The 17,569-nt window shown below is 43.2% G+C and overlaps 1 protein-coding gene across 1 annotated transcript; it reads right to left on the bottom strand.

The window, feature by feature from the left end:
* Positions 1–2,194: 2,194 nt before the first annotated feature.
* AFMID (arylformamidase) lies at positions 2,195–17,517 on the bottom strand. Its single transcript, XM_014052959.2, has 11 exons — positions 17,345–17,517; positions 16,085–16,175; positions 13,954–14,058; positions 13,260–13,308; positions 13,035–13,120; positions 12,886–12,958; positions 12,572–12,669; positions 12,113–12,191; positions 11,400–11,532; positions 9,427–9,531; positions 2,195–2,295 (listed from the first exon to the last, which is right to left on the bottom strand). Exons 1-11 carry the CDS (start codon positions 17,447–17,449, stop codon positions 2,266–2,268), a joined length of 954 nt encoding a protein of 317 aa, XP_013908434.2. The 5' UTR covers positions 17,450–17,517; the 3' UTR covers positions 2,195–2,265.
* Positions 17,518–17,569: the final 52 nt, after the last annotated feature.

The following is a 17,569-nucleotide window of genomic DNA, read 5'->3' as shown; positions in this document are numbered from 1 at the left end:
AGTCACAGTGGATGACTCTGCTTAGTGCTTAACTGCAGGAGGAGGCGAGAAAACCACGTGGCTCCTTTACTCTATCTTTATGATCACTTGAGCAGAGTTAAGCAAGGGTTAAAAGGCAAAAAATTCCTTATGCAAAGGAGGCATGTCTCCTCCTGCTCTCGCAGCAGCAGCTTTTGCCTTTTTCTTTTTACATTTTTTACATTTTCATCATGGCAGACAAGAGGAGAGTTGAAATCCTCTGTGACACAGCTGGAAAAGGTATATGGGTCGGATGGAGGGAGGGGGGAGGAATTCAAAATTATTGTAATTTGTAAGTAATTTTTTATTGTGAGTAATTTGTGTGTGTGTGTGTGCGTGTGTTTGTTTCTTCACTTCACTCAAACAAACTCTCAATTTGAGAGAGAGTTTGTTTGAGAAGAGAGGGAAGGTGGAGAGGCAGGGAGGGCAGCCTTGTTTGAGAAGAGCGGGGCAGCCCGCCAACAGAAGTGGGTCTTTTACCCGCCTCTGCTGGTGGGCTGGCGCTTTCTTTCTTTTGCCTGCTATGCCCCCCTTACCTTTCTCCTCTCCCCCCCCACCGGGAGCCCCATCCTGCTCCCCTCTCCCTTTCCTCCTCCTCCTCTCCCCTTTCTTCGCCAGCTGCCGCCTCGCCCCCCCGCCTCCTCCGTCCCCGCCACTGTGTCCAACAGAGGCGTCTCGCGTCTATGGCGGACATAAACATGAGACGCCTCTGTCAGGGACAGCTGCAAGAACACTGCTTCTCGCCGCCGCCATGCTCTGCCGCCTCACCCCCTGCCTCCTCCGCCCCGTTGCTGTGTCAGATAGAGGCATCTCGCGTCTATGGCGGACATAAATGTGAGATGCCTCTGTCAGGGACATCTGCAGGGACACTGCTTCTCATTGCCACCGTGCTCTGCTGCCTCACCCCCCGGCTCCTCCGTCCCTGTCGCTGTGTCCGACAGAGGCATCTCGCGTCTATGGCGGACATAAACGCGAGACGCCTCTGTCAGGGACAGCTGCGGGGATGCTGCTTCTCGCCACCGCCACGCTCTTGCCTCACCAACCGTAAACCCCACCGCACATCACTGCTGTTATCCAATTACTTTTAGACAAGAACAGCAGAACCATAGGCTATAATGGAATGAAAAAGATTTGGAATTGTGACTATTATTCATTCTTTGCAGACAGCTATCATCTGTTCTTTGATAGAGGTCTCATATGACACTCATATACATATCATGAGCATCCATAAGAAATCACATGGATCTGATATCTTCCTTTTAAAAATAAAGTTAAAATAATAGTTTACTTTTTTTAGACTGTATGATTTATCAGCCAGAATGAACACAAAAAGCAGCAAAATTATAAGTGGTATTTAAAGAAAAGTGCATAAGTAGCTTTTTCTCCAGGCTAATTCTTTAAAATTTATTATTTTTTCTTACACTTCTATTGTTCTCTCGTAAACTTACCCTGAATTGCAGTTAAGAGGTCCAATTACAAATGTAATTACTTGTTTGATATTTTTCTCTCTCACTGTCTTGTCCAATTTTTGCCTGTTAACTCTTTCTAGTCTTTGCTAATATTTAATACACAGATACCAACTATACTTTTGCTAGCTGGAGTGATTGGCTGTATCTTTGCTCTGATCTAGATGCAAATATTACCTAAGATTGATCCAGGTGCAAACTAAACTGGAAATTGGCCCCAGTAATTTCCTAACAAAAATTGCTTTGAGATAGGAGGAAAATGGGCTGGATGATTCCTTCCCATTTTTTATGAAGACATACCGGTATATAGTCCTCAAATGTACAGGGAGCCATAACCAAAAAGAACCGCTACTACTGAGCTAACTCATAGTTTTACTATTCTGATCATGATGGCTTTAAATTAACCCAGAACATCATATGCAGTTGCTGCTCAAAGGGAAAAATATATGCCTGCAGTTTGAGACTAAAGCAAAATAGAGAAAAATGGTAATTTATGCAGCAATTTTGTATTGCTGGAAGAGTCATTCCCAAGCTACATCCTTTGGGACAGGTAATGTACAACTATGATAAAGATGTAATTCAGGCTCTGGTTTTCTTTATTGCTTTTCATCTCTTGTGCCATAATAGATGTCACAGTGTGAGAACAGAGGTGAGCTGTTTCAAAGTGATATCTCTGGTCTCAATTCATCTGCAACTGAAAAAAGAAAAGACTAAAGGAGTTCAGTGGAAAGACAGTGGAGAAGAAGACAGCAGGCAGACAGCAATTTCTCCTTTCCTGGCTTCAGCCACTTGAAATCATGTTCAAAATCACCTGGAACAGAAGGAATAGGGACATGTAATTCTTTTCTTCTCGCAGGTATAGGTATAGGAAGTTAGCACCCACCCCTCTCCTAGGAAATATTTACTATTTAGGAAATATTTAGGAAACATTAAAAGTACAGAATATTTCACCTAAAAGAGAGGCAAAAACTCTCACACACACCCAGCTTTGTCAATGGGCCAATTAAGGCCTGAGCCAGTTATTCTACATAACAAGCATCTATCTCCTTCAGGCAGAACCATAATAAGAATCCCAAAGCCCTTTCATTACATCATTACAGGACAGCCTACAGAGTTGCCCCTGCATTTAGAATTTAGAATTTTATTAACATTTATAGGCCGCCCTTTTCCCTGAGGGGACTCAGGGCGGCTCACATAAAATCAGGAGGGGGGAATACAAACAATAACATAGACACATATAAGTAAAAATAATGAGCAACATTCATTCATCATTCGGGAGGGGCGGCTATCTTTGTCCCCAGGCCTGTCGGGCTAGCCAGGTCTTAAGGGCTATGCGGAAGGCCTGGACGGTGGTGAGAGTACGAATCTCCACGGGGAGCTCGTTCCAAAGGGTCGGAGCAACCACTGAAAAGGCCCTCCTCCTTGTAGTTGCCAGCCGGCACTGGCTGGCCGATGGAATTCGGAGGAGGCCCAATCTATGAGATCTAATTGGTCGCAGGGAGGTAATTGGCAGAAGGCGGTCTCTCAAGTACGCAGATCCACTACCATGCAGGGCTTTATGGGTGACTAGTAGCACCTTGAAGCGCACCCGGAGATCGACAGGTAGCCAGCGCAGCTCGCGGAGGATAGGTGTTATGTGGGTGAACCGAGGTGCACCCACAATCACTCGCGCGGCCGCGTTCTGGACTAGCTGCAGTCGCCGGATGCTCTTCAAGGGCAGCCCCATGTAGAGCACATTGCAGTATTCCAGCCTAGAGGTCACAAGGGCCCGAGTGACTGTTGTGAGAGCCTCCCGATTCAGGAAGGGTCGCAACTGGCGCACCGGGCAAACCTGGGCAAATGCCCCCCTGGTCACAGCCGTCAGGTGGTGGTCAAAAGATAGCTGTGGATCCAGGAGGACTCCCAAGTTGCGAACCCTCTCTGAGGGGTATAAAATTCGACCCCCCAGCCTGAGTGATGGAATATTGGTCGAATTTTTGGGAAGGAAACACAACAGCCACTCGGTCTTTTCTGGGTTGAGTACAAGCTTGTTAGCCCTCATCCAGTCCATAACGGCCTCAAGACCCCGGCTCATCACGTCTGCCGCTTCATTGAGTTGGCACGGGGCGGACAGATACAACTGGGTATCGTCCGCATATTGGTGGTATCTTATCCCGTGCCTGCGGATGATCTCTCCCAGCGGTTTCATGTAGATGTTAAATAGTAGGGGGGATAAGACCGAACCCTGAGGCACCCCATATGTTAGGGGCCTAGGGGTCGATCTCTGCCCCCCCACTAACACCGACTGCGACCTGTCCGAGAGGTAGGAGGAGAACCACCGCAACACGGTGCCTCCCACTCCCACCTCCCGCAGTCGTCACAGAAGGATACCATGGTCGATGGTATCGAAAGCCGCTGAGAGGTCAAGGAGAACCAGGATGGAGGGATGTCCTCCATCTCTGGCTCTCCAAAGATCATCGGTCAATGCGACCAAAGCGGTTTCTGTGCTGTAACCGGGTCTGAAGCCTGACTGGAAGGGGTCGAGATAGCTTGCTTCCTCCAAGGACCGCTGGAGCTGGAAGGCCACCACCTTCTCAACAACCTTCCCAAGAAAGGGAAGGTTGGAGACTGGGCGATAGTTATTAAGAATAGCTGGATCCAGAGATGGCTTCTTTAGGAGGGGTCTCACCACCGCCGCTTTTAATGTGGAGGGGAAGTTCCCCTCCCGAAGAGAGGCGGTAACAACCTCCTGGATCCAGCCTCGTGTCACCTCACTGCTGTTAGTAACCAGCCATGAGGGACACGGATCCAGTACACAGGTGGAGGCACTTACAGCCCTCATGGCCTTGTCCACATCCCCAGGGGCAACATCCTGAAACTCAACCCAGAGATGGTCTACTTGATCCTCTTGTGCCTCGGCTGGAACTGCAGAGATGGAGTCCAAGTCCGACCGAAACCGAGCAATTTTGTCCGCTAAGAATTGGGCATAATCCTCAGCTCTGCCCTGCAAGGGTTCCCCCGCTTCCCTCTTATTTAATAGGGAGCGGGTTATCCTAAACAGGGCGGCTGGGCGAGACTCAGCGGACGCAACCAAGGTGGCTATATGAGATCTTTTCGCTGCCCTAAGTGCCCTGGTGTATTCCTTGGTGCAGGTGGTTACCATTGCTCGGTTCGCTTCGGACTTATCGGACCTCCATCGGTGCTCTAGGCATCTCCTCCGGCGCTTCATCTCCCGGAGTTCCTCGGTGAACCAAGGAGGTCTCCGGGATCCGCCGCCTCGGAGGGGCCGTAGTGGCGCAATCCGGTCGAGGGCCTCCGATGCTGCCGAGTGCCAAGCAGCAACCAGAGTCTCTACCGGACTGTGGGCGAAAGTATCAGGAATGACCCCAAGCTCCGTCTGGAACCTTAGCGGCTCCATAAGTCGCCTGGGGCGGAACCACCTGGTCGGTTCCTCCTCCCTACAGTGGGGGTTTGGCCTCCGGAAGTCGAGCCTCATGGGAGTCAGAATACAAGCTCAAATTCAAAAGCCCAGAGAGGGCATAAAACTCAGGCACTCTCAGCATCTCTTCCCTTTTTTCTTCACCCAACATCTTCAAGGCATGTGATTCTGTCCACCATTAAAACCATCTTTCCAAACAGCTGCCATGTTTCCAGTGTCTTTCTCCCCACTTGGAACTGAACCCAAAAGGTTATTTCTTCCAATAAAGGAGTAATAAGTTCCCATTGAATCAGTTGTCACATTACTCAGTCAATTTGTGATTGCAATGGGCCTGTGAATATAAGATTATTTGCTGTGTTTTACAAAATGGACTTGACAAACTGCAATAAAGGAAATGATCAATTTGTACTTTAGAGTTGGGTGCATAATCCATATTATTGAAAACGGCCCCTTTGAATGTATTTTGGCTCCCTAATTAGCTTTTTGCTGCCACAGGAGACAGATGTGAAAAAGCCCAAATTATTAGCTATGTTGGCCTTATGTAGGAATATGTGTAGGTAGTTCTAGACGACAATAGCAATTGGATCATAATTTCCCTTGCCAAGCAATGCAGTTATAAACATGATCACATCATTTAACAATGGCAATCTCTGAAGTTTTGGTTGCTGTCATTAACTGAAGCCCATGTTTATTAGGCAAGGCAACTTCCTGCTGGCTTCCCACAAGCAAAATCAGTGGGGAAGCCAACAGGAAGTGCCAATCATAGGCTCTCAGGCAGGTAAAGTGTGTGTGTTTCCGCAACATAAATAGGGTGCACAGCAGGGTACATTAGAGGCACAGTACAGGATTGGTGCACAAAAAGCACCATCTGAATCAGTGATGGGTGTGCAAGAGGTGGTGCATGGGGAGTAGAGGGTGCATGGGGGTGTAGTCTGTTTGAGTGCACAAGTGTATGTGAGTGGCTGATACAGAGTGAGTCCAGAGGGGCCAGGAAGTAGAGTGTGAAGATGGGGCAGACTTACCCCAGTGACTTGCAATCTTCTCTACAGGCTTCCCCTTTGATTTCCTTGGGAAGTCAGCACGGAAGGTTGCAAATGGCAATCATGGGGCACTTGGCAACCAGTTATAAGTACAAACTTGTTGCAAAGCACACAGATCATGGGGATGCTGAGACAGCTAAAACTCTGAGGACTGGTGGTCACCATCATCCATTAAGTGCTGTTTTAACTTCAAATGGACCCTGAATGAATGGTCACAAGGTGAGGACTGTCTGTAGGCACTTTGTTCCCTAGTAACATGGGATCCCTTTGTAGCTCTGTAATGCTGATGCTTAAGTGTTGTGTGGAAACTTCCCTGCTTATTCCATTTCCAGCCATTTTTTCAAACCTTGAAATCCTGAATCTATCCATAATTTTAATTGATTTCAAAGAGGCATATAGAAACTACAATTCTGTCTTTTTCTTTTTTAAAAAAAAATAAGATGTTTTCTTAATCATCTTATCATTACAATAAAGAAAATTCAACACATCTTGATCTTGTGCAGTCATATTTTAACCAACATCTTTATTTTCTGTGTACTAATCTTAAAACCTGCTAATCTTTCCATTTTTTTAATCAAAGCTTCAATTCCTTTTGAAGGGCCCGCTAACATCAAAACTAAACGATAAGCAAAAGCTCTTGATTTAAAGGACTTATTTTTTATTTTCAAATCCATTATATTTTCTTGTCTAATGTCTCTAATCAACACTTCAAGAACCAAAATAAACAACAAAGGAGACAGAGAACAATCCCATCTTGTCCCTTCTGAATATCATGTAATAGTGAGATCACCATTAACTATAACTCAAGCTTTTTTTGAGATGTATGGTAGCTATTGACTTGATTCCATGAAGACAATTCTCACCAAAAGCCATATCTTCCATAATTTTAAACAAGAAGGACCAGTTCAAATTGTGAAATGTTTTCTTGACAACTAAGAAAATTAATGCAGTTGTTTTTCATTATGTCGTTGTAAATATTATATCCACTATTTTTTATTCATTTATTCATTCAGTTTCTGTGACCACCCATCTCAATCAATGACTCCAGGTGACTCATCATAGTATTATTCTCCCATTGTCTTTTAATTGTCTTTTCAGGGGGGAAAAATCCAATTGGTCTTGTGAATAAACTCTTGTGATAATATTTTTAACTTGGCTGCTAGAACTGATTAAAATATTTTATAGTAACTGTTCAATAAAGAAATTGATTTATAATCTTTTTGTAAGGCTAGTTCTTGTCCTCCTTTTGGCAACACAGTATTTGCCTCTTTCCAGGATTCTGGCATTGCATCACCTTGTAAAATGAAAGTTGATATTTAAAAATATTTATAATAAGAACTTGTAATCTGTCTGGTCCTGATGCCTTCCCTGTTTCAATCTTTTTTGTAGCTACCAATATCTCCATTGTTGGTATAGGAATCTTCACAATATGCTATGGGATTATGAAAGTATTGATAAATTTTGTTCTACCATTGTTTCTTGGCGATTGTGTTTACAGATAGTCTTCAATTTACAACCATTCATTTAGTGACTGTTCAAAGTTACAATGGGACTGAAAAAAGTGACTTATGACCATTTTTCGCCCAACTGTTACAGCATCCTAATGGTCACATCTTTAAAATTCAGATGCTTGCAGTATCTTAGGGTCAGATGAATACCTTTTGCAATCTCAGGAGAAGTCAATGTGGAAGCCAAGTGAAGCTTAACAACTGCAGTAATTCACTTAACAACTAAGGCAAGAAAGGTCATAAAATGGGGCAAAACTCATTTAACAATTATTCCTTCCAATGTGTGCCAATAAAATGGAATATTTTTCTGTTTCAAAAAATCTATTTGGAAGAAGTACGCAAGATCCTAATGGGAATCTCCTTTAAAACAATGGCATCAACATTATAAATTTCAATCTTGCCTCAAAATCACATTGCAAAAATTGGTCCCCTGTTCTTTTCCTCAATAAATGTACCAAAATATATCTTGGTGTTTTTCTTAATGCAACAAAATGTGAATCCACATGATACACCTTGTCCGGTTCTTCATCATCCCTTTCCCACTACCCAGTTCAACAAATCAACTAATTCCTGGAAAAGCTTTTTTCATATATTCTCAAGGTATCTTCTGGAATAGACCTGCAGTGCAAGCAAAATTCCCTCTGTCTCGGTTCTGGCATAACCAAATTTTTCAATTCTTTCTGTAGCTTCAAATCCCTAGTTTTCTATAAAAAATCCATCCTGTTAGTGACTTGTTTAATTTCTTCTGAATTCTTCTTGTATTTTGTCCAAATTTCAAATTGTACCTCTAGAGATTGTATCAATCTCTTACTCAAATCATTAAATGCTCCTTTCATCCCAGCCTGTGGAACCTGCTTATCACAGGAACTTCATCTAGCACCATGCAGTCATGGTCTATAACACACTCTGCTGGTAGAATATATAATATTATCCCTTAATTCAAAAAAGAGAACTATTTGTTCCTAAAGACGACAAATGGGTGACAAGCTAAATTTTTTAAAACATTTAAAAAGTAATGCTGTCTAAATGTTTTAGTCTCTTTTATTTCCAAATTTTTGTGAGCCAAGCAAATGCCAGTAAGAGTTTCTAATGTTTTAATTTAAACACAACTTAAGAAATAACAAACTCATCCAGTATTTATGCAATCCAAAGAAAGTCTCTCTTTCACTGTAGAAAAAAATAAATCCAAAAGTGTTTTAGAAATTAGGAAGGGTGTTTTTGGTGAGTGTAATTTTGATTACATTGCAACTGTGGACTCAATGAAGATCCTACCCCAGAGGTGGTATTCAGCAGGTTCTGACCAGTTCTAGAGAAATAGTAGTGGAAATTTTGAGTAATTCGGAGAACTGGTAAATACCACCTCTGACTGGGCCACACCCATCTGTTCTGCCTCCCGAGTCCTAGCTGATCCGGAGGAAATGGGGATTTTGCAGTATCCTTCCCCTGGAGTGGGGAGAGAATGGAGATTTTACAGTATCCTTCCCCTGGAGTGGGGAGAGAATGGGGATTTTGTAGTATCCTTCCCCTGCCATGTCCACCAAGCCATGCCACGCCCACCGAGCCATGCCCACAGAACCGGTAGTAAAAAAAAATGAATGCCACCACTGTCCCTACCCCCTTGTCACTCAATTCACAAGCCAACTGAGGAAACTTCTGTTTCTGCCATTTATTCATGAGAAGCAATAGTCTGGGAATTGAATAGTGGATTCCTAGCTTCCTTCTTCAATCTGGAGGAAGAATTAAGGTCTCCTGTTGCACAGGGAGCATAAAAGAGCTGGGATGTCATCTCTGAATGTGTCTCAATTATCATTTTCCCCACAGGAAGTCCAGAAGCTACAGCTCTCATTTGTCTGTGAATGACCCATTATTTTCTAAATGTCATGATGACTGTCTGAAGCATAGTTTATAGCACAAGTTCAGTCCAATCCGTTCCTAAATGCTCTCATTTTTACTGCCAAATCTCTTAGCCGCTATACCTGTGTGAGGAGATAGTTCTCTTGGGAGAGTTTCTCAATGACATCAAAGTGATCTGTGCCTGCTAGGTCTAGCAAGGAGACCTTCCAACCTGCTGTACGAAGAGCCTGTGAGATAAATAAATAAATAAACAAACAAACAAACAAATAAATAATAAAATAAAAAGGGTGTGAACAAAATGGCTCCCACCATGGTAGGTACAAGTTCAATTGCCCTGAGTACCCAACAAGTAGAAAGGCAGAACATAAATTAAAGTAACACAACAATAATGATGTAGAATTCAGGATAGGAGAATAGATATTTTTTTTAAAAAACGGGCAAACAAAAAATGTATGCGGGAGAGGACATCTATTTGTCTTCTTGAGGAAGTTGAAGTGGCACAATGGAAGGGGTGCATTTGACAACGATTTAGGCATCCCTCTCCAAACAGAAAAGAATGGTCCAAATACAGATAGCCCTCAACTTACAACAAGTCATTTAGTAACCATTCAAAGTTACAATGGCACTAAAGAATGTGACTTATGATTGTTTTTCACAGTTACGACCTTTGCAGCATCTCCCCAGTCATGTGATCAAAATTCAGACACTTGGCAACTGCCTGATATTTATGATGGTTGCAGTGTCCCGGGGTCATGGGATCCCCTTTTTGTGAGTTTCTGACAAGCAAAGTCAATGGGGAAGCTGAATTCACTTAACAACCGCAGTGATCCACTTAACAACTGTGGCAAGAAAGCTCGAAAAATGGGGCAAAACTCACTTAACAAATATCTCACTTAACAACAGAAATTCTGGGCTCAATTGTGGTTGTAAGTCAACCACTAGGAGTATGCATTTTTAGTCTTACATTTAGATATATAAATGCAATACATATTTTAGATGCACAAACATGATCGCAACGTACTTTGATTTACTCCCTACTATTTTACACTGATTGCTCGAGGTAAATAATAGAATTAAAAGATGGATGAAAGTTAAAATTATGCCTTTTAAAGGACTGGCTGAAGAGAAGACAATATCAGCCATATGTCAGCGTTCCAAATATCATCCAAAATTAAATTAGAGTCTAAGGCAGAACTTTCCTTAAACTTCCAATTTATTAAGAGAAACATGTTGGCAGATCTGTGGAAAACCCGAATCTGAAAACTTCCTGGGTTTCCCACCCAGGTGAAAGTTCATGATCTTGCCCCCACACCCACAAGTCCATCACATGGTCCAATCTTCCATTGCCACGCTGGCAGTTCCACCCATCCAGTTCCAGTCAGGCTCAGAGGTGTAGAGACAAAGGATGACCTTGGGCTTCTAGGAGGGAATTTTTTATTTTGACAACAACACATTCTACTCCTTACTATTCCCCCTTCCATTCCCCACTAATGAAAAAGCACAGTAAAATAATAGAGAGTGTGGCACGTCAAAGAGTGTGGCACGTAAAAGGAACCAGCTGCGGACCTGATACCATACTTGCTTAAACCTTTGTGAAATACATGTCCTCGACTTAAAACCATTCATTTAGTGACTGTTCAAAGTTACAATGGCACTGAAAAAGTTACTTTTTTCACACTTACAATTATTGCAGCATGCCCATGGTCATGTGATCAAAATTTGGACACTTGACAATTGATTCATATTTATAATGGTTACAGTATTCTGGGGTCATGTGGTCACATTTTGCAAACTTCTGACAAGTGAAGTCAATGGGGAATCCAGATTCACTTAACAACCGTGTGACTAACTTAACAACAGCAGTGATTCATTTAACAACTGTGGCAAGAAAAGTCATAAAATGGGGCAAAACAGAAATGTTGAGCTCAATTGTAGTCGTAAGTCAAGGACTAGCTGTATTTCCAAAGGATCAAAAGGCTTGCATGTTTGTTTAGACATGTTTGTTTCCATACAAAAGGGCATTATTATTTTTTCTTAACTGCTTTCTCTGGTCATTGAACTCCTACATTTCAAATGGAGTGTGTAATCAATATACCTGACAATATTCCTGAGATTGTCTGTGGAACTCAGGTGGGTCATGCTGGGCTACTGCAATGAGCACCTGGCAGGTTTTCTTGTCTTTCACCTTTGGCATACACCGCAAAGGGCTATTCTCTTGGGCCACTGCACTGAAGAAAGAAAACACACTGTTAAAATTAGTAGTGAGGTAAAGGAAGCAGACTTTGACAGATGGGCACGCATGTGAATGAGGCAAAAATACAAATAGCCCTTTCTATTTATAACTCTATTTTGAATGCATTTATCACACTAAATGCAAATGAGAGAATGAAGTCCATGGGTTCAAAAAACTTTGCTGTGCGAATATGTACCATGTGTTTGGGATATAATATTTCTATACATTGGCTGAAAAGACAATGTGATATGCAAATGGAGCACACAAGAAGCTACATGTATATAATGCACACAAATCTAGAATGCACAGAAGGCATTCGAGAGAAAAGTTCTAAAATAAAGATAATGAACTAATCAGAGATTTAAATTATTTGGCTGTATACTTGTTTCTCCCTGTACAGATCACTCAGGAAGCTAAAGGGCTATTGTGCTGTATTATATAAATACTGCAGCTTGTGTATATAATTAATATAGTACTTCCTGCTTCAAGTCAACCTGAAGAATTGACAGTTACAAGAGAGCTACTGTTATGTTTCTGCTCTGCCCAAATTAAACAGTTCTAGGAATGTTCCTTACCGGCTCAACTGCAACAGATCATTAACATAAGTGTGTGTAATGGGTTCCAAATCATAAATCCCGCTCACCAAAAAGACACCTACAGTGAAAAATAATTAAAAATAACTTAATTAATAATTTAATAATTAAAATAAAATCTGGATTGTTTTAAATGGATTCCAACTCGATCTACCCCGAAAATAAGACCTCCCGGATAATAAGCCCAATTGGGCTTTGAGCGCATGCGCTAAAATAAACCCTGCCCCCCAAATATTGCAACAGCCATGAGGTGACCACACTTGCTGCACCTCAAAAATAATAAGACCTCCCCGAACATAAGGCCAAGTGCTTATTTTGGGGGTCAAAAGAAAATAAGACTCTGTAATATTCCAGTATGCATGATATTCAAGCAAGAGAATCCGAGGAAATAATGAGGCAAAAAAAGTGAGAAAAACAGGATGAATTTCTCCCAGGCAATACCTTTGATGTTTGGCTCAACACCAAATTTTGCCCAATCTGTGGAAAGCACCATGGCTGCTAGGTGGGCTCCTGCCGAGTGCCCAAGCAGGTAGACCCCACTGCAAGAAAAGGAGAAGTGGTTACAATACAAGAAGTGGTTAGAGCAAAGAAGAGATGCTGATGCTGATAGAGAAGGGAAAACTGGTTGAAGAGTCAATCACTCAACATCTATTAAGCTGAGTTCTAAACCTGGGCAGGTTATCAGTTGGAATCCAAGTTTCTCTTTCTCAAGGTTGCGTGTTTATTACTCATGCAACTTCTGAAGCCCCTCTTACCTGATCCCTGTATATTGCTGAACTGCAAAAGCCACACTATGCCGCACCTGCTCAACCATCACCTCCAGCTGGCCTGGGCAGAGAACACAATACCATGGTTAGTCAGAGGAAAGCAGGGTGTGCAATGCACCTGAGCCAGCATACTATACCTTTTGGAGCCACATCATAGCCAACTGCAGCCAAGGCAATGCCTTGCTTCACTAGAGGACATGCAGCAAAACCGGAAACATCTTTGCTAGGAAGAAACAAAAAAGGTCAGTTGTTATAACAGTAGATGTCCTCCATCAAAAAAGAGGTTCTTCTAGCCAGAGTGCCACTGACTGAAGTCTAGCAATTGGAAAATGTAGACCGTTGCAGCCTCCAATACAACTCACCTCAAACTTTGCCAGTAGCCACCATGAATATAGAGGACCAGAGGAAAGGCTGAAATGGGATAACAAGTCACCAAAAGCATTGTCTACTGTAACTTTCCCCAAATGTACCATCCCTCCCAGTCTTTGTTCATCTTAGCTAAGAGCCATGGTGGCGCAGTGGTTAGAATGCAGTATTACAGGCTAATTCTGTCGACTGCCAGCAGTTCGATCCTGATCAACTCGAGGTGGATTCAGCCTTCCATCCTTCCAAGGTCAGTAAAATGAGGACCCAGATTGTTAGGGGCAATATTCTGACTCTGTAAACTGCTTAGAAAGGGATGTAAAGCACTCTATGAAGCTGCATATAAGTCTAAGTGACATTGCTACCTCTGAGACATAACAGCAGTCGGTAGATCAGGTCAAGAGATCATCACCACAACAACTGATGAAGTCTAGTGTTGCCAAGTATATAATAGTAGGAGATTCTTGAAAGCATGACGGAGACTTTCTCTCCCACCCCTTACATCAAAAGTATTAAAACGGGCCAATCTTAAGTTTCTTCCTTTCAGGGCTGAGGATTTACCAAACAACTACATTCTTGGAGGCCATTTCCATGCTCATCTACCCATGTCCAGCCTTCACGTCCTGCTCTCTGTTTTCCTATTTCCCTACCCTGCTTCTTTCAGAGCCCTCACCCCACCTTTTGTGCTCTTACTTTCAACGTGTTTTTTAGGAAGATACACATCCAGTTTCTCTCCCTCACTGGAGCCATAGGGGACATTCAGCAGAGTTTGGGTGAATGCCTGGGCATTTTGAGAACCTGCAGAGTATTGGAAGAAAACACAAACAAATGCAGCAACCACCCTTCCTAAATATTATTTGGGCTGCCCTCCAAGATGTTCCAGATCTTATTGAATCCTCATATAGGCAGTCCTTGACTTACAACTCTTTGGGACCCACTTGCAAGAGAGCAGATGCCTGGCAACCCCAAAACAATAAACCCTTCCCTGATAATATGGCCCAAGCCATATTTTGTAGGTAAAAAGACAATAAGACCCTGTCTTATTTTCAGAGAAACACGGTATTGTTACAACTGCAACTGATTCTGTTTGCTTCCTGGGAGAACAGTGGCTCTTCACTTTGACATAGCTTCAAAGGATGGAGCTCTCCATGTTTTTTTCCAGACTTGCCCAGCTCTTCCTTGGTATGTTTTTCTTTCCATACCTTGATCTGTATGGCCTACTCATTAGAAATGCCATATTCACCAATTTATTTCAGTATTTTCCACCTTCTGGAAAAAGTTGAAGGCTGAGCTTTTGAGGAGTGCTTTGGGGACCTTGTTGCCGTCAGATGTATTTTGGGATTTATTTGCCTTATTTATTGTATTTTTGGGGGGGGGAACAATAAGGATTTCTATGCTTGCAGCTGTGTGCAATTTTTTGTAATTATTTCAGAGTTTACAAACAAGGGAACACCTGCTACGACATAATTAATCTTGGCAATGTAATCATGTTTTAAAAAAGCATGCTTGCTGCCTGTTTTGCTGGAGAGGACTCCGATGCTCTAGTACAGTGATGGCTAACCTTTTGGTTGTTGGGTGCCAAAAATATGAGCATGCACGCAATAGTTCATGGACATGCTGGCACCCATCATGCAAAACACGTCCCCACATGGGGATGCATGCAAAAAACCCCTTCATGTTCCCCCCATGCGTGCCACACTGCTTGCCTCCAAGCGGAGTTTGGCATTTCCTCTGGGGGGAGGGTGGAAAACGGGCCCAGCGGGCCAAAGAACTTCCAGTAAGCCAGTTGGACCTGTTTTTCACCCTCCCCAGGCTCTGGAGGCTTTCCTGAAGCCTAGGGAGGGTGAAAGCAGCTCCCCTGGCCCTCAGAGGCCCTCCAGAAGCCAGAAACAGATCGTTTCCAAACTTCCAATAGGCCTGTTGGGCCCATTTTTTATCCTCCCCAGGCTCTGGAGGCTTTCCTGAAGCCTGGTGGGGGGAGCAAAAATGGTCTTCCCCAGTCCTCTGGAAGGCTGAAAATCAGATGGCCTGTGAACGTATGCACGATGGAGCTGACAACTCGTGTGCCAGCAAATAGGGCTCCACCTGCCTCCTGTGGCACGCATGCCATAGGTTTGCCACAGAGGTGGGTTCCTACCAGTTTGCACCTATTCGGTAGAACCGATTCGTCAAATCTACCAAACTGGTTAGAAGAGGTTCCACCAGTGGACCCAGATAGTAGGCCACACCTACAGAAGAGGTTCCAAAAATTTTTGAAACCCACTACTGCCCCCTACACACACAGACTGACACAGAGAGAGAGAGAGAGAAAGAAAGAAAGGAAGAAATAAATAAATAAATAAAAAAGAAAGAAAGAAAAAGAGTGAGAGATGAAAGAAAAAAAGAAAAAAGGGACAGAGAGACAAAAGGAAGGAAGAGAGAGAGAGAGACAGAGAAAGAGAGAGAGAGAAATATGTGCATATGTTCAACAAAACACATGGCCGGCAAGCTACTCCCACCAGGTCACATGGCCGGCAAGCCACTCCCACAAAGGAGACCACACCCACAGAGTAGGTTCCAATTTTTTTTGAAACCCACCACTTGTTTGCCATCATGGCTCTAGTATATTTTGGCAATAAAGCCACAATCCAGAGTAACTGGGAAGTCTATAGGAAGGTACCGTATTTCCCCAAAAATATGGCATGTCCTAAAAATAAGGCCAAAGCCATATTTTGGGGGTCAAAAGAAAATATTTTCATAAATATGAGAAAATATGTCTCATTTTTGGGGAAACACAGTAGTCTTTCTGCTTACTCAATTTTTCTGGCTCTTGGATGGCCCCTACCTTCAGTCACTGCTTTCACGTGTGCCTCAATCACAACTTCCTTATCCAGCCGTGGAGACCACCTGCTAGGAGAATATTGAGTCTCCAGCTCCTGTATAGAAAGAAAACAGGGTAACTTCTACAAAGGCAAGGGAATCCTCCATACATCGTGTGGACATTTTCAGAAATACTTGCAGATTGAAATGATGCTAACCCCACTTAAGAAAAAATAGGTAGCTACCTGCAAGAGAGAGGCAAGAGGATGCCTGTATGAATGGCTGCACCTATAGTCCCTTCCATCTGTCAGCACAAAATGCTTTTTTGATTTCTTTGTCTCGGGTTAATTTAGTTAATCTTAAATTTAACATTTCATGACTGCTTCTGTAACATGGACCCTTCCAAGTCGCATTCAATTTATTCCCCACAATTTTCTTAGCCTTAACTTCAGCAACAGTGATCTAAATAATTGGCTGAGCAAGTCTTCTTTCTACCACCCTTGTCTCTTCTCTGAACCTGGCTATGAAAGTGGCAGTATGTTGCAAGAAAGCTAAGAGGAGGAGCAGGAGGGATGGAGCTGAGAAGCTCAGAAGAGCAGCCATGGAAGCTCTTTTGCATTGCAGACTGTGATATTCTTGCCACAAATGAAGCTAGCTGGTTAAACCTTCAGGGCTTTTGTGCTGGCTATAATTTTTGTGGCAGGGCGCAAGAGCAGTTTCAGAGAGTTCCTTGGGGATTCAGAAAACTATACTTCCAAGCACATAAATAAATCTCTGAGTAAGTCATTTCTTAGCCCTTGTTCTAGAGCCGTGATGGCCAGCCCATGGCACGCAGGCCAGAGGTGACACGCAGAGCACTTTTTGTGGCCATGTGCGCCATTGCCAGCTGCTCTTTTGGTTTCCGGCGCGCGCATGCGTACCAGCCAACTGGTTTTTGTGTGTGTCAAAGCTCTGGAAACCCGAAGACCAGCTAGCCGGTACATACATGCACCTGGTCTTTGGGTTTCCAATGTGTGCATGCGCACCAGCCAACTGGTCTTCAGGTTTTTGGCATTCCAGCGCACACGTACATAAATGCATTCCAGTTTGGGCACTCGGTGCTGAAAAGTTTTGCCATCACTGTTCTAGAGCAAAATAGGTTGTAACACTCCCCTTCCCATTCTGGAAACTCCCAAATTTTTTTTTTTAAATATGTCTAAAATACCACCACCCCCATTAAACAAATATTGAAAACCTCTCTTCCCTCCCTTCCACAATCACACACGCACAAACATTAAAGCTATACCTCCTTTGTCATTTCCTGCCACTTTCCCATAGCAATGGCTAAGTTTTGGCTATATTCCTTTTCCGGATGAACCTGGGCCCAAGACGAACAAAGTGGCGAGAACATGTGATCCTACATAGCCTCTGACAAACAGTGCAGATCAGATTCAGTGTTCCTCCTTGGCCTGTAGTCTTCCAGCTGCTCTGCCAGACGTCAGAAATTCCTGATTAGTGGGCTGTCCTCATT

Source organism: Thamnophis sirtalis, unplaced genomic scaffold (assembly GCF_051295495.1).
Source record: "Thamnophis sirtalis isolate CommonGarterSnake01/CBP01778 unplaced genomic scaffold, rThaSir2_p1.2 scaffold_3, whole genome shotgun sequence".
Classification (NCBI taxonomy): Eukaryota; Metazoa; Chordata; class Lepidosauria; order Squamata; family Natricidae; genus Thamnophis; species Thamnophis sirtalis.
This window is presented reverse-complemented; position numbering and strand designations above follow the sequence as displayed.

Excerpts from the sequence above, each read along its gene's own strand:
- AFMID (XM_014052959.2), bottom strand. The coding sequence starts at position 17,449 with ATGTTCTCGCCACTTTGTTCGTCTTGGGCCCAGGTTCATCCGGAAAAG. Across the intron at positions 12,670-12,885 it reads CAGCAATATACAGGGATCAG|TGGGGTCTACCTGCTTGGGC; the intron begins GTAAGAGGGGCT and ends CTTTTCTTGCAG. Across the intron at positions 11,533-12,112 it reads GATCTGTTGCAGTTGAGCCG|TGCAGTGGCCCAAGAGAATA; the intron begins GTAAGGAACATT and ends TTCTTTCTTCAG.